Source organism: Cnephaeus nilssonii (assembly GCF_951640355.1).
Source record: "Cnephaeus nilssonii genome assembly, chromosome: 13".
In the NCBI taxonomy this organism is placed as follows: domain Eukaryota; kingdom Metazoa; phylum Chordata; class Mammalia; order Chiroptera; family Vespertilionidae; genus Cnephaeus; species Cnephaeus nilssonii.
In genome coordinates, this window is record NC_137084.1 from 61,374,831 (window position 1) to 61,400,065 (window position 25,235).

Here is a 25,235-nt window from a genome sequence, read left to right on the forward strand (position 1 = left end):
CTTCTAATTTTGGTCTTTATCATTTGCACCAGAGGTTTGTCAATTTTACTAGACTTTTCAAAACACCAACTTTTGCTTTTATTCATCTCTATTTTATATTGGTTTTCTATTTCTTCAATTTCTTGTCTTATTTTTATTATTTTCTTCTGCTTTCTTGGCTGTAGTTTTTCTCTAACTTCCTGAGATGGATGCTTAGCTCATTTAATATTACAGCCCTTTTTTTTTTAAATCCTCACCCAAGGATACTTATTTCTTTCTTGCTTGCTTTTTCTTTTCTTTTCTTTTCTTTTCTTTTCTTTTCTTTTCTTTTCTTTTCTTTTCTTTTCTTTTCTTTTCTTTTCTTTTCTTTTCTTTTCTTTTCTTTTCTTTTCCTTTCTTTCTTTCTTTCTTTCTTTCTTTCTTTCTTTCTTTCTTTCTTTCTATTTTTGAGAGAGAAAGGGTGGAAGGGAAGAAGGAGGGGGAAAAGAGAAAAGAGAGAGAGAGAAACATCAAAGTGTGATACTGATACATCAATTGGTTGCCTCCCACTCTCGCCCTGACCTGGGCTGGAGATCTCACCTGCAAGAGCAGCCTTTCTTTTCTTAGCTATTTATTTAAGCCTATAAATCTCACTGCTTTCCAGCACCCTACAAGATTTAAAATGTAGAATATTTACTATTTATTTGGAGTATTTTCTAATTTCCATTTTTATTTCTTTCTGATTAAAGATTTATTTATTTAGAAATGTGTTCTTGCTCTAGTCAGTTTGGCTCAGTGGATAGTGTCAGCGTGCGGACTGAAGGGACCCAGTTTTGATTCCAGTCAAGGGTACATGCCTGGGTTGCAGGCTCAATCCTCAGTAGAGCGGTGTGCAGGAGGCACTGATCAATGATTCTCTCTCATCATTGATGTTTCTATCTCTCTCTCCTTCTCCCTTCCTCTCTGAAATCAACAAAAATAACTAGCAAACACACAATTTTGTAAAAGAACACTGGGAATCAAGCCCACAAATTGGGCATGTGCCCTGACCAGGAATCTAACTATGACCTCCTGGTTCATAGGTTGACACTCAACCACATTGGCCGAGCTCTAGTTGTATCTTTAATATTAATTTCCCTTTATTGTTTTGTGGTCAGAGAACATGTTCTGCCTTCTTTCAGTCCTTTGATATTTGTTAAAACTTGTTTTATGGCCAATTTTGTAACATTTCCATGTACTTAGAAAAAAATTATATTCTGCAGTTTGGGATTACAAAGTTCATTATGACCCAGTAGGTCAATTTTTTTTGCATTGCTCAAATATTTTATATTGCTTTTTTATCTGCTTGATCAATTAGTTCTTATCTTCTCTGAGTCCCTGTCATTCTCAAAGTATCTCTGATTGGGTGATAAATGATAGGATATAACTTAAAGTTTAAAACAACTCTTATTAAAATATAATAGGATTTCTACTGACTCAGGCAATATTTAACATCTTACTAGAGATCATATTTAATTATATAAGAATTCCATTCCTGCCCAGCTTCAAAATAAAAAAAGAATAGGAGCTATGGCTACTAGAAAAGAAGAGATATAATTTTTACATTTTTCCCCCAAAATTATTATTATCTACATGGTAAACTCTAGAATCAATGGTCAAGCTAGCTGACCTAATAGGAAATATGAGAGATAGGGTTTAAAAAGACATAGAAGATCATTAAATAATAAAACTTAATAGAAAAACATGTCTGTTTACATAGGACTCAAAAAATTATCAAGTTCCTAAGACTATATCTAAGGAAACAAAGACATTATCTTTATGGGTAAAATTCTGAAACTTTATTGAAATACATACAAGATTCAATTAAATGGAAGGCCAGTTAAAGGGTGGAAATGCTCAATATGAGAGCTATGTCCAACCCCAATTTTTCTTTAACTTCAGAAATTTCAACTTAAATCAATAGGGTTTTTATAGAACTTGACAAGCATATTCTAAAATTAATACTGAAGTTTAACTCTATTAATCTAGCCAAATTAATCCTGAAAAAAGATGAATTAAGGACATGGTAACTTGCCTTACCAATTATAAATACTAAGCGTAATAACTAAAAGAATCCAGTTTCAGCACAGAAATAGACAAATAACCCAATAGACTTGAATAAAGAGTTTAGAAAGAGATCCAGGCTTATATTGCAACTTAGTTATGAGACTTGCAGGATTCTAACTCAGGGGGAGTATGGTGGTAGACAATTGGATTTCTAAAAGAAAACAACAGCAAAAACAAACAAAAAAACGCCAACAACAGTACAAATCCATACATCTCAACAACAATGGCACAGTGTCCTAAAAGGGTGAAACAAAGATGAAAATCAAAGAAATCAAAACAAAGGAAGATAAAATCTTTGTTATTTCAAGGAACAGTGGATTACTTAAACAGGATGCAAGGGAATAAATCATAATGGAAAAGGTTAATAAGTTTGATTAATTTTTTCAAAATATCTAAGATACCATAAATAAATTCAAGTGGAGGTGGTGGTCTGGGTTAAGATATTTACAACAGTACAGTAGAATTAGTATCTCAAACATTTAAAGGACTTTTACCAATCAGTAGATAAAAACAATGTAAAAAAAAATGAGCAAAGGTTATTCACAAAACTGAAACCTTCAAAAGGCCAAAAAACCAATAAAAAATGTCACCTCATCAGAAAACAGGACACACAATACTAATAATAATACTACAGAAGATAATTTATTTTTGCCCATCAAATTACCAATAACTAAAAATTTGACATTATCAAATGCATCTGCAGAAAACTCTACTACTCTGTGTATTAATTAGGAGAGTCACTAGGTAAAGCAAGTTAACATTGCCTAATAAAATACAAGTGTTTCTGTATCACCTCAAAATAACACTTCAAATATCTACCCTAGATAATTTCTCAGTGTAAAATTATGACACATGTAAAAGGTTTTAATGTAGCATTATTTATAATAAAAAACACTGGAATAATCTACCCACTGATAGAGAAATGCATTAATAAATTATATTCTTATGACAGATTAAATGTATATTATCCTAAAACTTAAGGTTGAATTAAAAAATTGTAAAAATATTAGCATATTTGCTATAAAATCATTTATATAGAGCAAAACTTACTGATATACAAAACAACACTCCATATTATTAATGGATATACAACACACAAAAATGAAAAGATAGCCACAGAAAATGAACCAAATTCATGATAATTGTTGCTTATGGGACTGGGAAGGAGAAGGAGATTAGAATTTGGAGTTTGGGTGTGAAAGGGACTCTACTTCATCTGAAATATTTATTCTTTTTAAAAGTACGTGAAGCAGCCCTAGCCTATTCAGCTCAGTGAATAGAGTGTTGGCCTGTGGACTGAAGGGTCCCAGCTTCGATTCTGGTCAAGGGCACATGCCCAGGTTGTGGGCTCAATCCCCAGTAGAGGGCATTCAGGAGGCAGCCAATCAATGATTCTCATCATTAATGTTTCTATCTCTCCCTCTCCCTTCCTCTCTGAAATCAATAAAAATATATTTTTTAAAAAAGAAAGTACTTGAAGCAAAATTTTAAAAAAGTTCATGAAGCAGGAACAAGATCTTCAGATGTCTGTTATCACTGTTTATATTCTACATTAAGCTGAAGGTTCTAGTCAGGTCAGTTAAACAAGAAAAAGAAATAGAAGCATCCAAATTGGAACGAAAGAAATAATACTATCTATTGGCAGCTGACATGATTTTATGGAGAGAAAATCTTAATGAACCACTAAAAATATACTAGAACTAATAAGTTCAAGTTGCAGGATATAAGAACAGTATACAAAAACCAATTAACTTCTATACACTAGCAATGATGAATCTAAAAATGAAATTAAGAAAATTATTCCATGTATAAAGCATCAACTAAAATGTTTAGGAATAAATTTAACAAAAGAAGTGCAAGATTTCTACACTGGAAACCACATAACATTGTTAAAGAAGAGCTCAATCAATGGAAAGACCTTACATATATATGGATCAGAAGCTTTAACACTGTGAAGTTGGCAATATTCCCCAAATTGATCTATAATTCAGTGCAATTCCTATTATAATTCCTGAAATTAAAAGGTGATCTTAGCCTGGCCAGCGTGGCTCTGTGGTTGAGTGTTTACCTATGAACCAAGAGGTCATGTTTCAATTCCCGGTCAGGGCACATGCCCAGGTTGCAGGCTCAATTCCCAATAGGAGGAGGCAGCTGATCAATGATTCTCATCATTGATGTTTCTATGTCCCTCTCCCTCTCTGAAATCAATAAAAATATACAGAGTGGCCAGATTATTATGATCTCTGAATGCATAATAATCTGGCCACTCAGTGTATATCCTATATAATAAAAGGCTAATATGCAAATTGTCCCCTCCACCAGGAGTTCAACCAGCAGGCAGGCCAGCCAACCACCCATGTCCCCTCCCCCTGGCCAGGCTGGCTGGACCCCACCCATGCACGAATTCATGCACCGTGCCTCTAATATATAGATATATATAGCCAGATTATTATGCGTTTAGAGATCATAATAATCTGTCCACTCAGTGTATATTAAAAATATTGATTTTAAAATTGATATATAAACACAAAGAACCCACAATAGCCAATCTTGAAAAAGAACAACAAATTTAGAGGTCTCACACTTCCCCATTTTACAACTTACTACAAAGCTCTATAGCTCAATAGAATAGAATTGAGAGTTCAAAATAAGCCCTTACATTTATGGTCAATTGATTTCAACAAAGGTTTTGAGACAATTCAACAGCAAAAGAATAGTCTTTTCAACAAATGTTGCTGGAACAATGAATACCCATACGCAAAAGAATGAATTTGGATCCCTATCTTCCACCAAACTCAGAAATTAAGTCAAAATTGATCATTGACTTAAAATGTGAGCTAAAATCATAAAAGTCTTAGAAGAAAACATAGGAATATATTTCCATGACCTTGAAGTAGGCAGTTTCTTAGATACAACATCAAAAGCACAAGCCATAAAGAAAATTGATAAATTGGATCTCATTGACTTTCAGAAGTTGTGCACTTCAAGACAGAAGAAAGTGAAAAGATAACCATTGGGAGAAAATATTTGCAAATCATGTATTCAACAAGAGACTTATAGCTAGGACATATAATTACTTCTTGCAACTCAATAAGACAATTCAACAAATGAGCAAAGGATTTGAATAGACATTTCTTCAAAAATGATACATGAATGGCCAATAAGCATAAGAAAAAATGTGCATCATTAGAAACCACAAGATCTGGCATCACAGCAACTTGAAGTGCTATTAAAAAAACACAATGAGCCCTGGCTGGTTTGGCTCAGTGGATAGAGCATTGGCCTGGGGACTGAAGGGTCCTGGGTTCGATTCCGCTCAAGGGCACATGCCCGGGTTGAAGCCTGATCCCCAGTAGGGGGTGTGCAGGAGGCAGCCAATCAATGATTCTCTATCATCATTGATGTTTCTGTCTCCCTTCCTCTCTGAAATCAGTAAAAATATATTAAAAGAAAAGCAATGGAAAAAATATCCTCAGGTGAGGATTAACAAAACAAAACAAAACAAAAAACACACATAGAGTTACAATATGACTAAGTAATTTCACTCCTCGGTATCCAAGATAGATAAAACCATATGACCCCACATAGACTTGTACATGCATGTTCATAACAGTTATTCATAATAGCCAAATGTGAAACCAACCCAAATGTTTTCGGCTGATGAATGGATAAATAAAATATGGTATATTCATAGCAATGGGATATTTATTATTCAATGATAAGAAGAAACAAAATACTGATGCATGCTACAACATGGATGAATCTCAAAAATATACTGAGTATAACAAGCCAGATACAAAAGACCAGACATATGATTATATATATGAAATATCCAGAATAGGCAAATCTGTAAAGACAGGAAGATTAGTGGTTGCTTGGAGCTGAGCACAGAAATGGGCTGTGACTACAGGTGGGCATGAGGTTTCTTGTTGGAGTGATGGAAATGTTCTAATTAGATCATGGTGATGGTTGCAGAGCTGTAAATGTACAAAGTCATTGAACTGTACACTTAAAATGGGTGAAATTTCTGTTATTATATCTCAATAAAGCTGTTTTAAAAAAACACTTGAAGCAAATATGACAAAATATTAAGATGTCAATTCTGGCTGGTTGGAATGTAGGTTTTTGCTTTATATTCTATTTACCCTTGGTTTTAATGTTTAAGATACCATAAATTCCTGGGCCCCAATTTCAAGTCAGATAGATACGTAAATTTAGAGTCTTTTTATTATACGCTTACCTTCAGACACTGACAGTTGCCCACATCCCCAAAGCAATGAATGATCCCTTGTCAGAGCACTCTCAGTGGGGTCTATCTGTCTCATTCACAGCAAATGCAGCTCTTTAGTGCCTGGCTCTTCAACATACGCCAAGAATGACTGGACATGAGGAAGGCATTTTACATGAAAGAAAGAAAACATCCTGGAAGGGTGAATTCAGAGGAAGCACACAATATAGAGAGCAAATGAAGCTTTTTTAAAAATCTGTATAATACTTCTAGAGAAAATCTGTGGCCCTGGAAAGTATTAGAAATGTATAATAAAAGGAATATTCAGAGAATAGAAGAGAAATGTGGACATGAAAAATAGTTGCTAGAAGGTTTGGAATATAAAATGTAACAAAAAGATGGAAAATAGGACGACAAAGAGAAAATGAGAGGATCAGTCCAAGTAGTTTAATATTCAACCATAGAGACTGAAAATATAGTGGGAAGGAATCTATTAAAGAAATGATAAGAGAAAATTTCACTGTAACGAAGAATATGAGTTTCTACATCTGAAGGTCTAGCATAATAGTTGACAAAAAAAGATTTACCAATCATATCGTAATGAAATCTCAGAAAATAAGCCTCAAAAGAATATCCTAAAAGTGTCCAGAGATTAACAACAGGTTGCAAAAATCGATCTGAAAACAAATTGCTCGAGAGAAAAAGAGAGAGAGAGAGAGAGAACACACACACATAAAACAAATTGGTTTTAGGTTTCTAGAAGTTAGAATTCAATGGAACAGTGTCTTCAGGATCCTGAAGGAAAAGCATAAGGGTAGAACAAAGACATTTTCAGACATGCAAATTCTGGCAGACAGTTATATTTGTGATCAACCAATAACTTTAGACTTTCCTTTTTCTGTTTGGGGAAATACCCACATTAGGAAACCCTGCCTCGCCTGAGTTGAAGCCAGAATTCAATGTATCCAGCATCTAGGCTCTTTCAATCAGACACTTCCGGGGAAGACCTCAATTTGAAGAAATTGAGGGAGTAAATTTTACACAGGATCAACGCCTGGAGGAGGGTGATGAGAGCTTTCAGAGGCAGCAGTGGCATAGGTTCTAGTTAGTGATGGCCCTTGCTCAGGATCTTTGATGCCTTGGACCAGAGGAGGTATTTGAATACCCTAATACAGTATATAGATTTTTTGATAATTTGGGTATTGTTTCTGGATGCACAGTCTTCAAACCCTATTTTCTGGTCCTCCTGTTGATTCTGTGAGCTACTTAATAATCTCTAATGAAGCTTCCAAGGATGCTCCTGGTGGGTAAGCTCCACTAACACAGAGGAAAGAAGACTGAGATGGGGGAACCAGGAAATATAGAGAGGAAAAGGGGATCCCCAAGGTCACAGTGAATAGAAACCCCAGGATGCAGGCTGGGCAAAGATTAACCAGTCCAAAAATCAAGTAAGCATATGGAAGGCTTCAGGAAGAATAGTTCTTGAAAAAGAAATCTGATTTAGCAACGGATATGCTTTATTTTTTAAATTGATTTGAGAGAGAGAGGGTAAGGGAAAGAGACATATTTATACATTCATTGGTTTATTTTTGTATGTGCCCTGACCAGAGATTGAACCTGCAACCTTAGAGTATCTGGGCTACCCAACTGAGCTACCCAGCTAGGAATGATATGGTTTATGTATTTAGAAGAGATTTTCACTACTAGAAATGAATTTGGGATGAATTAACATGTATAAAACCAAGCAAATGAAATAATGAGACAAATATTAACTAGGATAAATGAAACTTTATACATGAAAGGAAGTGTAGCCCTAGCTGATTTGGCTCAGTGGATAGAGCGTTGGCCTGCAGACTGAAAGTTTCCAGGTTTGATTCCGGTCAAGGGCATACATGCCAGGGTTGCAGGCTTGATCCCCAGTAGGGGGTGTGCAGGAGGCAGCCGATCAGTGATTCTCATCATTGATGTTTCTATCTCTCCCTATCCCTCTTCCTCTCAGAAAACAATAAAAATACATTTTTTAAAAAAGAAAGGCAGTATAATCATAGTAAACTACATGACTCAGCTGTGACTAATTTTATATGGTATAGCTATATGAGAGGATGGGTATGTGTGTTCGGATGGACCATAAGAGAACTAAATCCATGTGTTATATAGTATGAGTGTCCACAATGTCTAAAACTGAAAAGTCTAGAAATATTGGGAGGGAAAAAGCAGAAGAAACAGCTAAAATACATGAGTGATTGCCTTTGAGGAGTGCAAATGAGGGAGAGGAAGTAAGTTGATCAGTGTTCTTTTTTTTTTTTTAATATATTTTATTGATTTTTACAGGGAGGAAGGGAGAGGGATAGAGAGCTAGAAATGTCGATGAGAGAGAAACATCGACCAGCTGCCTCCTGCACACCCCCTACTGGGGATGTGCCCGCAACCAAGGTATATGCCCTTGACCGGAATCGAACCTGGGACCTTCCAGTCCCCAGGCTGACGCTTTATCCACTGAGCCAAACCAATTTCAGCTGATCAGTGTTCTTTAGTTGTATACTATAAGCTTCATCTATTTAGTTTAAACCAAAGGAGTTGTTTGTTTTTGAGCATTAAGTAGTTTATGGGAGAGTACAAGAAGCAGGCGTACGTGCTACTAAAGAAATGTAATTTTTAAAAAATAAATGTATTTAAAATGTTAGAATTTGCCTCAAAACTCAATAGAGTGGCTGTGTTTTGGAAATATGGGATTCAAGAAGACTTCTGGCTCCTGCCCCTCTAGCTGCCAGTTACCACTGTGACTGCCACAGTATCCACGTAACAGGAAAACTGCTGACATAAAGGCCAAGTCCCAATCTTTGACATGATTTAACCTATGCTGTTCATGCTTGGCACTTCTCTGTGTCTTTCTCCTCTATGTCCACATTCTTGGATGTTCCCAAATAAGAAGTTCACACCAAATATTGGCATTTGAGGCACAAAGGTTACAGTAAAATTCACCTTTTTAATCTTCTCTTTTCCATGTGTTTTATCAAAAAGGAAATGTTGAAGCTTGTGGGGCAGAAACATGCAGATATCTTGGAGAGAGAAACAAGCACATCTTATGGAGGGGATTTATTACTTTAGACAAGTGCCCATCAGAGGTGAACACTAGCTGTCAAGTAAGGCATTCTGGAGAGCTCCCACCTCAATAGTTTGTATTGGAACCCAATAAATGGCTCAGGCAAATTGTGCTCATGGACTGTGGAGGACAGAATCCACATAGTCCATGAGCACTACTTGCTTGAGCCCCCTCCAGGGTTGGTAGGGAAGGATACCTCATGTAGGAGATTAATCTGGAAGGCAGGGGTTATAACTTAAAAGAAAAAGAGAAGAACCCTAGCTTGGTGGCTCAGTTGGTTAGGTGTCATCCTGTGCACCGAAAGGTTGCAGGTTAGATTCCTGGTCAGGGCACGTGCCCAGGTTTCAGGCTCAGTACCTGATAGGGGTGTGCAGGAGGCAGCTGATGGATGTTTCACTCTCACATTAACGTCTCTCTCACCCCATTCCTTCCTCTCTCTAAAAATCAATACAAATATAAATTTTTTTAAAGGAAAAGAAGTGAGGGAGGAAAAGCATAGAGTCAGAGAAAATGACTGGAATTCTTTTACTGGAGCCAAGTGTTTGTGTAAGGAACTCTTGAGAGATAAGTTTGAGAAAACAAAAAGAGATAAAGATGGTGGTTTAAACACAGTCATTCACTTTGTTTCCAAACTCCACTGAAGTGACAGGAATAGGATTTTTGTTTTAAGAAATTTGAAAACATGATTTACCAAACCCTGAAAAGGTGAATCCTAAATTGGCAGCAAGGAAAGCCAAGAAGCAGCACAACGGTCCGTACAGAACCCCAAAGGCTTAGGATTTCATAGCCCCATGTACCTCTGGATGTGGCAGTTAAAACGAGGCTAGGGAGGATCTGTTTCAACAAATCCTTTCAAGTCTAAGAGGTTGGAGCCTCAGATGCCCTCCCTTCCTTTGGGCAGCAGAGCAAACTGCTCCTCTCACCCTGGCAGAAGACTAAGCTTCATGGTCTATGGACTGGGAATTTCCAGGCACCATTGAGAATGTGGTTGTCATGGGGAAAACAAGTTGATTTAGTGAATCTCACAAGCTGGACTGGATACTGGAAATTTCGGGACCCATTTTCCACGGGAAGCCAGGCCTGTCCTCTCCAGGAAGAAGACTGGAAGATCCTTCGCTGTTGAACAAAGGTTCAACCAGAAAACAGCCCAGCCAGATCACCATGCAGGGAAGCATCATCAATAAACCCTTCTGCTCGCCCTGAGCTTCTAGTCAGTTTTTTGTGCTATGCTTTTATATTCGAGCCAACTACTAAGGATTACCAGACATTTGAGGAAATCCTTAAACTTGAAAGGTAGACCAAAACAAACAAAAAAAAGAATAAAAAATTTGGAAGAAACAGACCATACAGCCTGGCTGGCATGGCTCAGTGGTTGAATGTCGACCTATGAACTAGGGGGCCACCGTTTGATTCCTGGTCAGGGCACATGCCCAGGTTGCAGGCTCCATCCCCAGTGTGAAGTGTGCAGGAGGCAACAGATCAATGATTCTCTCTTATTATTGATGTTTTTCTCTCTCTCTCTTTCTCCCTTCCTCTCTGAAATCGATACAAATATATTAAAAAAACAACAAAACAGACCATACATATATGGGGGGGAAATTAAATCTTTAAAAGCCACTGACATTTTGGTACTTTTAGAGAGTCAGAAAAAAATGCTCCCAAAAAACAAGAACAGAACAATAAAAAAGAAGGGGAAAAAGGAAGTTACATATACACAAAAAGCTAAGGGAACAGAAATAACCCGTTGGAAATAAATATTTGGTAGACCCCTAACTGGTTTGACTCAGTGGATAGAGCATGGGCCTGCGGACTGAATGGTCCTAGGTTCGATTACAGACAAGGGCATGTACCTTGGTTGCGAGCACATCCCCGGTGGGGGGTGTGCAAGAGGCAGCTGATCGATGTTTCTCTCTCATAGATGTTTCTAACTCTCTATCCCTCTCCCTTCCTCTCTAAAAAATCAATAAAATATTTTTAAAAATTTGGTAGAATGAAAAAGAATAGTAGGCTTGAAAAATGACATTTTTCAGAAGCTAGAACATAGTGATAAAGGAATAGGAAATTGGGAGAAGAAAAGATACAAAAAATAGTGGTCCAATATCCAAATAACAGGAGTTAATGTATGGATGAAAAAGTAGAAGTCATCAAAGAAGTAAATAAAAAGTTTCCCTAAAACTAAAGAACCAAAATTTTGAGATTGAAAACATGTAAGAACACTGAGACAAAAGCCTTTATAAACTCAGAGTAGGAGAAAGAAAAATATATACCAAGCCTTATATAAAGATGTAGGAATCAGCCCTGACTGGTTTGACTCAGTAGATAGAGCATCTGCCTGGGGACTGAGGGGTCCCGGGTTCGATTCCAGTCAAGGGCATGTACCTTGGTTTCGGGCACATCCCTAGTGGGGTGTGTGCAGGAGGCAGCTGATCCATGTTTCTAACTGTCCCTCTCCTTTCCTCTCTGTAAAAAATCAATAAGATATAAAAAAAAAAGACCTAGGAATCAAAATTACATTTTTCTCATTCCTCACTCCTTATCCACAAAACAGTAAAAAAAATAAGTTAATAAAACAAAAACACCCAGTCAGAATTAAAGGTAAAATTAAACTCACAATTAAAGGTATAATTAACATATAAAAGAAAAACTGTAAGATAATATTTATCTGCCTTTGGATGAGGAAGTAACTTTCTAAACATAAAGCCAAGAAGAATATTACAAAGGAAAAGAGATTCAATAACATTAAACATTGAAATACATGTCAGAACATTTTAAATAAAATTAAAGAAGTATAGCTCAGCCAGTGTGGCTCATTGGTTGAGCATTGACCCATGAACCAGCATGTCACAGTTCGATACCCAGTCAGGGCACATGCCCAGGTTGTGAGCTCCATCCCCAGTGGGGGACATGCAGGAGGCAGCTGATCAATGATGTTTCTCTCTCATCCATGTTTCTCTGTCTCACTTTCTCTCTCTAAAATTCAATAAAAACATTTTTTAAAAATATAGTTTAGGAGAAGCACGCCTGAGAGAGAAGAGGGGGAAGGGGAAGCTGTGGGCATGATCCTAGGATGGAGAGGATCTTGGAGAAATTATTATTTAAATATATTTTTATTGATTTCAGAGAGGAAGGGAGAGAGAGATAGAAATATCAATGATGAGAGAGAATCATTGATTGGCTACCTCCTGCACACCCCTCATTGGGGATCAAGCCCAGCAACCTGGGCATGTGCCCTGACCAGGAATCGAACTGTGATCTCCTGGTTCATAGATTGACGCTCAACCACTGAGCCACACCAGCCAGGCTTGGAGGAATTATTTTTAAAAGACATAGGAGAAAGACTTCCTAATTTCTAGAAATCCACCAAGTTTATGAAACCAGATTTTTTTTCATCACTCTGATATTAAGAACACACTTTTCAATTGTCAGAACTGTCAGGTTTCTTTAGACGAATTCTGGTGTTTGTGGATACTATGGATAAGAATAAAATGGAAGCTCTAAGTGATTTGGCTCAGTGGACAGAGCTTTGGCCCGAAGACTGAAGGGTCCCAGGTTCGATTCTGATCAAGAGCACATACCTCAGTTGCAGGTTCCCCAGCCCTAGTCCAGGGGTATGCGGGAGGCAACCAATCAATGGGTCTCTCTCACATCCATGTTTCTGTCTCTTGTGGAGCCCTAGTTGGTTTGGCTCAGTGGATAGAGCACCGGCCTGCAAACTGTTCAAGGGCTCATGCCCGGGTTGAGGGGTGGATCCCCAGCAGGGGCTCTGCAGAAGGTGGATGATCAATGATTCTCTCTTATTATTGATGATTCTCTCTTCCTTCCTTTCTGAAGTCAATAAAAATATATTTTCATATATATATATATTTTTTACAGAGAGTAAGAGAGAGGGATAGAGAGTCAGAAACATCGATGAGAGAGAAACATCGATCAGCTGCCTCCTGCACACCCCCTACTGGGGATGTGCCCGCAACCAAGGTACATGCCCTTGACCAGAATCGAACCTGGGACCTTTCAGTCTGCAGGCCGACGCTCTATCCACTGAGCCAAACCGGTTTCGGCAATAAAAATATATTTTAAAAATAAATACTTGATGCTGGTCTCAAATTAAAAAAAAATCAATGGAAAAATATTCTCAGGTGAGGATTAACCAAAACAAACAAACAAACAAACAAAAAAACCCTAAAATGGAAGAGTATCTGAAATGCAAGGGTATTTAGTCTCCACTGGTACCTGGGGCTCCAGTTGAAAGTGAAACCGGACAACCAATGGGTCTGGGCTGCCTGTCACTACTTGAGCCAATAAGAAGAGACAGGGTTTGGTGGGGAGAGGGGAAGAGAAGAGACAGGGTTGAATTATGGTTTATTCCAATAATGCCTACAGTTTGGGAAAACAGCAGGCCACCCCCGAAAATCTGCTCCACCCCCACTCCTCCCTAAGCCAGATGCTATATTGGGTAGAAGGACAAAGATTACATGGGGAAGTAGGCCAAAGGAATAAGAATAGGTACATAAACAGAATAAAAATGGGTATTACAGGCATGGGGAAGTAGGCAAAGGGATAAAAATGGGTAAAATGATTACAGATTACAGGTAATGGGATTGAGGAGTTGCAAAGGGCGGTGCTTCGGGGACTCCATTGTTTTGGCAAGAAGATTGTTAGTTTTTGCATGATAATAGGCAGTTCTGGGATGAGGAGAATGGACCGAATTTCCAGGTTAACTCCCAGGTCCCAGACTTACAACTCCCACCAAGATCAAAATATGCTTTCTTTAATCAGAACAAAACAATGTTTGCAGAGCATGCTTAATATTTCTTATAACTATAGCTAGTCTCCACTATTCTATTTCTCCCTCCCACCCCTAACAAAAGAAGCAGAAGGCAGTCTCACAGTGAAAGCAACCATTTGAGACCAAGTCTCGAAGAGAAGTGACTGATTTGTGGGAAGTACTAAAGGGCATTGTCATTGTGCCTGGCCAGTTCTGAGCATAGAATAACACAAAATCAGAATATTTCCTTTGAGGCCCAATATCTGAAGAATTATGTATATGCCTCATTCTTTCTAGAATCCTTAGAAATGTAGAAAGGAAATAGTTTATAAAAAAACCCCACAAACTTAATGCTTATTTTAATTGTATATTAATAATTAGGTAAGAAATGAGGGCTTGTGTGATATTCATAGTCAGCATGTTATTATTTTTATTTTCTAAAAATATATTTTTATCCCTTTGCACTCGCTTGCTTTTTTCATCGAGCTGCTACCGATGCTAACCATGTCGAGTCACACTCGACATCCGAGTGCAAAAGGTTATTGATTTCAGAGAGGAAAGGAGAAGAGAGATAGAAACATCAATGATGAGAATCATTGAGTGGCCACCTTCTGCATGTCCCGCATTGGAGATCGAGCCCACAACCTGGGCATGTGCCCTTATTGGGGATCGAACCGTGACCTCCTGGTTCACAGGCTGATGCTCAACCACTGAGCCATGCTGGCTGGGCAGCATGTTGTTATTTCTTAGGGGAAAGGCCCTTACTTGGTTTGTAAGTTTCTCATATCTAGCTCCCCTAAACTGTTTCACTTTTCTTTTTTTCATTTCTTCAGATCAAGTTTTCAGATAGAAAGAATGAAATATTTGATTATGTATTCCAGAAAAAACGCATAAAGAATTTATAGTAAAATCATTGTAGAATTTTTTATATGTCCCAGGCATGAAACTCGGGCCACTGTCATAGGCCTCAAGCTAGGATGAACTGAGGATTGTAATTCTGCTTTGCCCTGACTGATGTAAGAGCAACCTCACCAATCAGGTGTCTCCTTGACATTGCCAGGGGGTTGTAGAAGAATATCTTAGATTAAAAAAAAGAAATCAGAATGAGATAAAAGACTATCACGTGACACTGGTAATCTTGTCACTTGTAGAACTTAAAAGGTCTAGTTTGGGTGGTGACAGCTGTAGAGTAGGAGAGGAAGGCAAGCTGGATCCTTGGACTCTTCGGTAAGGAAGGTAAGGAGAGCGCGGGATGCCTCTCGGGGTGTATAGATGAGGAAATGGGTTTGTGAATGTAAACTGTTGTCATTTATGTTTCAACATGTTTGGTATTGAAAGGGAGGTAGAGAAGACAGTAGTTTAAATCAGGAAAGATGCCTAAACCGGTTTGGCTCAGTGGATAGAGTGTCGGCCTGGTGACTGAGGGGTCCCGGGTTTGATTTCAGTCAAGGGCATGTACCTTGGTTGCGGGCACATCCCCAGTGGGGGGTGTGCAGGAGGCAGCTGGTCCGTGTTTCTCTCTCATCGATGTTTCTAGCTCTCTGTCCCTCTCCCTCTCTGTGAAAAATCAATAAAATATATATAAAAAAATAAATCAGGAAAGAGACTGAAGACTAATGATTTAAGAGAGACAAAGAGGATAGTGATTATTTAATTGACCTCAATCCTTGAACAATATAAGGTGTTGATTTAATGAGTTTAACTGGAGACCTCAGCCCTGGAGAGGAGGAGTACCTCTTCAGACAGGAGAGCAGGATGAAAGATGGGATGTAACCATAGGGGAGAGGCTGCAGTGTGTGATAAATTGTTTGTTTCCTTCCTTCCTTCCTTCCTTCCTTCCTCCCTCCCTCCCTCCCTCCCTCCCTCCCTCCCTCCCTTCCTTCCTTCCTTCCTTCCTTCCTTCCTTGTTGAGAGTACTATAGATGTCTTCTTTTTTTTTCCCCCCATTGCACTTCTCCACCTGGTTCTTGCCCCGCCCCAGGCCTCCAGCCCTGTTGTCTGTGTCCACAGGCAATGCATATAAATTCTTTGGTTAATCTCTTCCCACACCTCCTCCTCCTCCTTTCCCTCTGAGATTCCTTGCCTCTGGTTCTTTTTTATTTATCTGTTTATTTTGTTCATTAGATTCCACACATACAAGTGAGATAATATGATTCTTGTCTTTCTCTGACTGTCTTATTTCACTTAACATAATAATCTCCAGGTCCCTCCGTGCTGTCTCAAAAAGTAAGAGATTTTTTTTTTTTTTTAATATACACTCATCTACTGATGGGGACTTGGGCTGTTTCCAGATATTAGCTATTGTAAATAACACTGCTATGAACATAGGGGTGCATATATTCTTCTTGATTGGTGTTTTGGGATTCTTAGGATATATTCCTTGAAGTGGGATCACTGGGTCAAATGGCAGTTCCATTTGTAATTTTTTGAGGAAACTCCACATTATTTTCTATCGTGGCTGCACCAGTCTACATTCCTATGAGCAGTGGACTAAGGTTTCCTTTTCTCCACATAACAATTTTTGGAGTCCACACTCTATAAAGTACAAAGACTCCTCAGAAAAATACAATGATGAACAAGACATAAACCATGCCTTCAAAATACTTAAAAAAAATCGATTTCAGAGGAAAGGAGAGGGAGACAGAGATAGAAACATCAGTGATGAGAGAGAATCACATCGCTTGCCTCTTGCACACCCCTCACTGGGGATCAAGCCCATAACCTGAGCATGTGCTCTGACCGGGAATCGAACTCTGACCTCCTGGTTCATAGGTCAACTTTCAACCATTGAGCCACACCAGCTGGGCTCAAAATACTTTTATATGGAAGATGAGACAAGTACAGCGATAACTCTAGGAGATTGTGAACACAAATTAATGAGCTTAATATACATTTTTCTACACCTCACATTCTTCCTCCATGAAGGAGATAATGATAGTCTGAACTTCATTGACTAGTTATAATGTTTGAATGAGATACTGTATAGAAGTGTTTATTAAAGGGCCTGGCAAAGATTAAGTGCTAAATCAAGGTGATTCTAGCTGTTCACATTATATAAGGTAAAAATGGTAAGTGCTAAGAGAACTAGAGGAGATGAAGAGATGGTATTTTGTTGAGGCAATAAAAGAAGATAAGGGATCAAATCAAGTTCATTTAAGAAGGGGTAGAATGTAAGGACTAAGAAGGAAGAGAAATTTGGAAAGGAGAATGTGAGAAGAGGGAAACAGTTGTCTGGGAAAGCCAGGGGCCCTGTACTTTAGGAGAAGGCTGGGGACTTTGGGTCATTCCTCCAGCAATGGGAAGGAAGCCATTATTCCCGTGGGAAGCTGAGCATGAGCACTTCCCATCCAACTTGTCAGGGCTCTGGGCGAGCCCAATGTTCAGGCATTCCGGGGTGGACACCTAGAGTCATTTTTGGACAAAGCAGCTCCTTCATAATAATCCATCCCTGAGTGCTCATCAGATGTATCTGGACTATAGAGAGAGTGATGTTATTTCCACCCAATTTTTAGAATCTAAATTAATTGAATTTGTCATGCTCCTTCAAGGATGAACCAGATTGTCATCCACTTCCCCTCCACCCCCCCTCCCCCATTTATTAGCAGTAAGTTCTTTAGAGACCTAGAGATTGTTTCACCAGTTGTAACCCTCCATTCATCCTTTGACATTAAAATTGAAAAAGGAGAGGAGTGTAGTGTCCTCCTTATCTCACCCTCTGCAGATTCATTGGTGCAGGAAGGTCCAAGTAGGGCAGAGGTGCCAAGAGTCATTGCTCTCACTCAAAGACCCCTGCCATTAGCATTCAGGTCAGCCACAAACATCGGATTGAAACACTCTTAAAAGCCATAAAAGCAGGTGGTTACAGAGAGCAAGCACTTCCTTGGCTATTTCTGCCCGCTGACCCCAGACCCAAAGGAAAAGGGATTTATGTTTAGTCAAAGAAGCCAAATTGTAGTGGCCTCCCTAGGTTTGGGGGTAGTGGAGGATTGGGACTTAGCCCCAGAATTTTCTTGTCTACATGGATCTCTGGTGCCAAGATTCTAGGGGACCATGGAGATGTGGGGTTTTTCTATTTGAGCAGTGGCAGGCAGGCAAGCTAACATTTGTAGTCTTGATGGGAGATTGCAGGGTGAAGAAGATGAAATGCCTTGATTTCTAAAGGGACGGGGTTGCCCCTTCCTGGGAGCTCCTCACCATGGTCCTTGGCAACCCTGCATGCTAATAGTGTTTTGTGTCCTGACAGTTATGCGAGCGGCACTGCACTACCTTTCCTCCATTCTGGCAGCTTTACCAGAGAAATCTTTGTGTTCCTAAGTGGGCTCTGAAATGTGTAGACCCCCAAAACTTGGACTTGTTCATGGTTTCTGGCAAACTTTGGGAAATTTATTCAGAGCCAGTAACTCGGACATTTCCAATAAGTTTATAGGGCGAATTCAAGTGGATTCAGAATATCTAGAAAGTCTCCTCTGATTTCCTGCACCAACTGAAGATAGGAGTAGGTATGTCTGAGCTCCTGACTGGTGAGGCTAAGTGATTAGCTGGGCATTAACCCTCCAAGTTCTTAGCGACTCTCCCAGTCACTGTAGCTCTGACTGTGAATGAAGCTGTTTGTTTGCGCTTATAAATTGTTTAAAAAAATTTTTTAAATTAAAATATTATTTAAAAAATAAAAAAATATATAATTTCAGACTTGTTGAGGGATGGCAGTCCTTTCTCTCCTATATTTTCTTTGTAAGAAATCTCAAAGAAAAAAAATTAGATTAAACACCCATGTTTTGTGAGCTGATAACACTGAAAAGTAAGTGGTTTACTAGAACAAGGGAGGGTGGTTCAGTTGGAAGAGAAGCTTATATAGTTGTTTGGGTTCCAATAAGATTAGGGTGGGGCTGACCTGATTAGATTTTCGAAGAGTCACTCATAAGGGCTCTGATTGTCAATACATGTTTTATTAGGAGACGTTTTCTTGAGAGAAAACAAGGCCATCAGAGGAGATCTTTCCGAGAAGGTGATATCTGAGCTGAGGCTAAGGAGGTAAGAGAGTTGCCTGTGTGCAAAGACCATCAGGCAGAATACCGGGCTTATTTGAGACACTGGAAGATGGTTGGAACTGAGAGGGCAAGGGGTGGAGTAGGAAGAGGTAAAGTCACAAGGTAATGGTGGACCATATCATGTAAAGACTTCAAGGACATTCGAAGGATTCTAACTAGATGGAGGAGGTGTTCTGGAAGTTTTAGAGGGGAAGGTGAAATAGAATATTTGGAGAATGGAAAACCTTAGAAATTGGGAGAGAATAAGAGGATTAGCAAACAAGTATTAAGGGACCACTTGAAATTGCGTTAATGAAATAGTTTGCTGATGTATCTTTGTTTTTAACTTTAATGAGAATATTTCTTTTGTTTTACTATTAAGTATGATACTTGCCCCTGGCCGGTTGCTCAGTGATTAGAGCATGCCCCCTTCCTCCTCCACTCCCTCCAAAGGGTGGTGGGTTCAATTCCAGGTCAAGAGCATGTACCTTGTTTGCGGTTGCAGGCTTGATTCCCAGGCTTGGTTGGGGTGCATGCGGGAGTCAACCAATTGATGTGTCTATCTCTCCTTCTCTCATTCTCCCCACCTCCCTTCCACTCTATCTAAAAGCAATGGAAAAATATCGTTGGGTAGGATTAAAATAAAGAATGTTAACTGTTATTTTTTTCTTAAAATATATTATTGTTGATTTTTAGATAGGAGAGGGAGAGAGAGATAGAAACATTGATTGCCCACCACTGAGGATCCTGTGCCCTGACGGGGAATCAAATAAGTGATCCCTTGGTGCTTGGGACAATGCTCAATCCACTGAGTCACAGGAGCCAACACTATTTATGTATGTATGTATGTATGTATGTATGTATGTATGTATGTATTTTTAAATCCGCACCTGGGGATATTTTTCCATTGATTTTTAGAGAGAGTGGAAGAGAAAAGGAAAGAAAGAAACACACTGATTGGTTGCCTCCTTCACGAACCCCAATCAGGGCCCTAGCCAGGGAGGAGCCTGCAACCGAGGTATGTACCTTTGACCAGAATTGAACCCGGGATCCTTTGGTCCGCATGCTCTATTCACTGAACCAAACCAGCTAGGGTCCGCTATTTATTTTTTACATGAAACCATGTACATTATAGAAGTCATTTTTCCTTTTTAATTAAACATTGGTGACATCGATTAATAAAATTATATAGGTTTCAAGTGTACAGTTCTATGATACATCATCTGTAAATTGCATTGTGTAGTTTTTCTTAATGTTTTATAACTAGAGAATTTTAAACTCATGAATGGATGCTGAATTTCATCAAATACTTTTTGGTACCTACAAGATGAAAATGTTCACTTCCTTCATGAACACTCTGAATTAGATTATTAGATTTTTGATATTGAATCATCCTTGCATTCCTAGGATATATCCTATTTGGTTATGTTGTAGTATTCTTTTAATATATTGGCATATTTGATTGCCATATATCCTATTTGGTTATGTTGTAGTATTCTTTTAATATATTGGCATATTTGATTGGATAGTATTCTACTTAGCATGCTTTCGTTTACACTTATAAAAATGGCCTGTAGCATTATTTTCTGTTGTCCTTTTCTGATTTTGCTATCAGAGATAAGAATAACCTCCTCTGAGTAGCTCTCCCAACTTTCTGTACCCTGAAAGAACTTGCATAATAAGACTTAACTGTTTCTTTAAAATTTGTTAGACTCACCTATAAAATGATGTGAAAAATGAGTTTTTAGGGGTCATATTTTCAACCAGATTTTTATACTGGGTCATTCAAGGTTTCTGTTTTCCCTTGGGTTCATTTTGGATATATTTCCTCTCAAAAATTGTTCTGTTCTCTTTTCAAAATTTTGATGTCAAATTGCAAACATTATCATTTGAGATTTTATTTTATTTTTTTAAATATGTTTTTATTGATTTCAGAGAGGAAGGGAAAGGGAGAGAGATAGAAACATCAATGATGAGAGACAATCATCCATTGGCTGTCTCCTGCACGCCTCCACTAGGGATTGAGCCTGCAACCTGGGCATGTGCCCTTGACTGGAATCGAACCCAAGACCCCTCAGTCTGCAGACCAACACTATTCACTGAGCCAAACCAGCTAGGGCTATCATTTGAGATTTTAGAAATTCCCTACTATATTACTAGCTTAGTGTACTATTCAATTCCTAGTATTGTTATATTTTTTACCTTCTTTCCTGTCTCCTGATCAGTTTTGCTCAGAATTGTTGCTTTTATTAGTCTCCTCAAAGAACATTTTTGTCATCATCTCTGTTTTGCATGTATTATCTTTCATTAATAACATCTTTCTTTTTGTTATTTCTATATTCTTCTTCCCTTCAATTGAATGTTTAGTTCATTTATGTTCAATCATGAGTCCTTTTACTTTTAATATAATGAAATATGTCTTTTACTGTTCTTGGATGCTTTTCACCCTAAACTCTATTTTAAAAAAATATATATTTTTATTGATTTCAGAGAGGAAGGGAGAGGGAGAGATAGAAAGATCAGTGATGACAGAGAATCATTGATCAACTGCCTCCTTCACTCCCCCTACTGGGGATCAAGTTAACCCAGGCATGTGCCCTGACAGGGTATTGAACCCTCCTGGTTATTAAGTCAAGGTTCAACCCTGAGCAACACCAGCTGGGCCTAAACTCTATTTTTAAATAAACATATGTCAATTTATGAAAGTCATAATAGCTTGATGAATTATCACATTAGCTCTTCTGATGGCTGTCTAATGAACACTTAGGTTCAGAACAGAATATTAACATCACTCCAGAGAACCCTTTTAATCCCCAAAGGTAAGGAGGTATCACAACTCTTTCTTTCCCAAAGGTAATCACTCTGACTTCTAACATAGATTACCTTATTTTAAGAATGGATAATTTTGCTCATTATTATGCTTATAAAATTATTCCAAAATTTAAATGTAGTTTTTGTTTATCTTAATTGATACACTGGATTCCATTGTATGACTACACCGCAATATATTTACCCATTCTGCTGTGATGGACATTTGAATTGTTCCTAGTATTTGGCTACTAGAAATAGTGTAGTTATGAACATTCTTGAAAGTGACTTTCAGTGAACAGCTGGACACATTTCCTTGCATGTGATAACAGTTGAATCATAGCACATGTATATGTTCTCTTTTACACAATGCATATGCTCAATTTTAATAGATACTGTCCAAATTGTTTTCCAAAGTGAATGTAATGATTTCCATTCTCTCTACTGAGATATAAAAATTCCAATTGTTCCACATCCATACCATCTCTTACATTGTAAAGTTATAAAATGGTAGCCTTTCCTGGAGTTTTCAATAATATCCCATGGTGGTATATTATTTGTAGTCCCCCAATAACTTTTTCTAAATATTAATTTTTAAACTTTCTGTATTTTTTTCTTTCAGGTTTTGCTTTAAAGACATCAGAAGACACTTGGTATACCACAGCCAGGACTTCATAATTCAATAGATCTCCAGAGGACAGCCAGCTGAGGAATATCACAGGAGTGGAGTCTCCTGGTGAATCAGCAAGCCTAATAAGCGTTACCATCTAGTTTGCATAAAAATCATAATAGCTTGATGAATTATCACATAAGCTCCTCCTACCTCATAGATATTCAAATCCATTTTTGAAAAAGTAGCGTGTTCCAGCATCCTCAACTATCTAAGATACTTAAAATCTTTGTACTTTGCTTATTGATGGAAGCTATAAAGTCTAAGGCTAATTGTGCCCAGAATCCAAATTGTAACATAATGATATTTTATCCAACCAAAGAAGAGTTTGATGATTTCGATAAATATATTGCTTCCATAGAATCCCAAGGTGCCCACCGAGCTGGCCTGGCTAAGATCATTCCACCCAAGGAATGGAAAGCCAGACAGACCTACGATGATGTCAATGACCTCGTAATAACCACTCCCCTCCAGCAGGTGGCGTCTGGGCGAGCAGGTGTGTTCATTCAATACCACAAAAAGAAGAGGGCCATGACAGTGGGGGAGTATCGCCTGCTGGCCAACAGTGGACAATATCAGACTCCACCACATTTGGATTTTGAGGATCTGGAGCGGAAATACTGGAAAACGCGCCTGTACGATTCGCCCATATATGGCGCTGACGTCAGTGGCTCCTTGTTTGATGCCAACACTAAACAATGGAACCTTGGCCACCTGGGAACCATCCAGGACCTGCTGGAGCAGGAGTGTGGGGTTGTCATCGAAGGCGTCAACACCCCCTACCTGTACTTTGGCATGTGGAAGACCACCTTCGCCTGGCACACGGAGGACATGGACCTTTACAGCATCAACTACCTGCACTTCGGGGAGCCCAAGACGTGGTACGCGGTGCCCCCAGAGCACGGCCAGCGCCTGGAGCGCCTGGCCAGGGAGCTTTTCCCGGGCAGTTCTCGGGGCTGCGAGGCCTTCCTGCGGCACAAGGTGGCCCTCATCTCGCCCAGTGTCCTCAAGGAGAACGGGGTCCCGTTCAGTCGCATCACTCAGGAGGCAGGAGAGTTCATGGTGACGTTTCCCTATGGCTACCACGCTGGCTTCAACCATGGCTTCAACTGTGCGGAGGCCATCAACTTTGCCACCCCGCGCTGGGTCGACTATGGCAAAGTGGCCTCTCAGTGCAGCTGCGGGGAGGCCAGGGTGAGCTTCTCCATGGACGTGTTTGTGCGCATCCTGCAGCCCGAGCGCTACGAGCTGTGGAAGCGCGGGGAGGACCGGACTGCTGTGGACCACGTGGAGCCCACGGCGCCGGGCAGCCGGGAGCTGAGCGCCTGGAGGGAGGGCCGGGCGGCCTGGAGATCTGCGCTGGGCCTGAGGCACCTCCAGCCCCGTCGGGCCACGCACACCCCTCGATCAGTGGGCACGGGCCGTGGGTCCTGCCGCCACCGCGGCAGCCGCGCCCCTGTGCGCCAGCTAGCCCCGGGTTCTGCCTCTGCCGCCCAGCCTGCGGCCTTCTCCTTGAAGCCCGACCCATCCTCACAGCCAACCTCGGGCTCATCTGCCCAGGATCTCCAGCCAACTGGCACACGTGGTCGTGGTCGTGGTCGTGGTCGAGGTCGAGGTCGTGGTGGTGGTCGTGGTCGAGGTAGCTATCCTCAGGAACAGGGGACTCAAGAGTCGATTGTTCAGGCCCCGGCTAAGAGGCGCCGCCTAGTGGGCGCAGTGCACACAGCTCCGGATCCTCAAGTCCAGCCTGTGCCTGAGGACAAACCCTCCATGGACAGCCCAGCACCGCTGGTCCCAGCATCCTAAGGTGGCTTTTGGGTGCTGCTGTGCTCCCGTCCCCGAAACCCAGGGGTCGCCTACCTTTGTTCTCCATGTTCTTTTGTGTGGAGATTCATTGAGCCTGGCCACATTTACATCTCAAGGCTGTGAGCAACTTTGTAAGTCACTGGTCTTGCATGAGAGTTCCCCCGTGTTGCCTCTGGACTGGCTGAGTCCCTGGTATTTAACAAGATCGCCATAGTTTATTCTTCCTCCCAGGCCCTGGAATGTCTTTGGACACTGCTAACTCCTGTGTGGCCAATTGAGCTTTCACACACTGGACACCCCATGTCTATGTGCACCCTGAAGGTTCTGCTGAGTTTGCCAAAGACTGATCTACCCCAGACTCCCATCCTCTGGAACAGCTGTGGATGTTGCCCATCTTCAGAAGAATCCTGGACTTTGGTTCCCCCTTAGTCTCCCTCCCTTTTCTTCCTTCCCCTGCCCCTCCACCCCACTTTCCTGCTAAACCAGGCCCTTTTGACCAATTAGGTCAGCAGAGGCTCAAAAATCAGTTATGATCTTTCTGAGTCATTGATATGTTTAAAATGCTGTCACCAGTATTTGTTCACAAATATATTAAAGGTAACCGATATCTGACTTTTTTTCTAATATTGTTCATTCAACCAATTGAGGGTTTGAGGTTACTGTTTTCTGCACTTTTCCTACTAATTATATCAAAACATTTTAAGCAAAACATATTCTTATGGCCTAGTAAAATTGTGTGGAGTTGGTGGATGAAGTGGGGGTGG

At 39.8% G+C, this 25,235-nt stretch overlaps 1 protein-coding gene across 1 annotated transcript; it reads left to right on the forward strand.

Annotated features, from left to right (window-relative positions):
* Nucleotides 1-22,911: 22,911 nt before the first annotated feature.
* On the forward strand, nt 22,912-24,636 carry KDM4D (lysine demethylase 4D; the record flags this gene model as incomplete). The annotated part of the gene is made up of 1 exon (XM_079787020.1): nt 22,912-24,636. The coding sequence occupies one exon, from the start codon at nt 22,912-22,914 to the stop codon at nt 24,469-24,471; it is 1,560 nt and encodes a 519-aa protein (XP_079643146.1). The 3' UTR covers nt 24,472-24,636.
* Between the last annotated feature and the right edge of the window lie 599 nt (nt 24,637-25,235).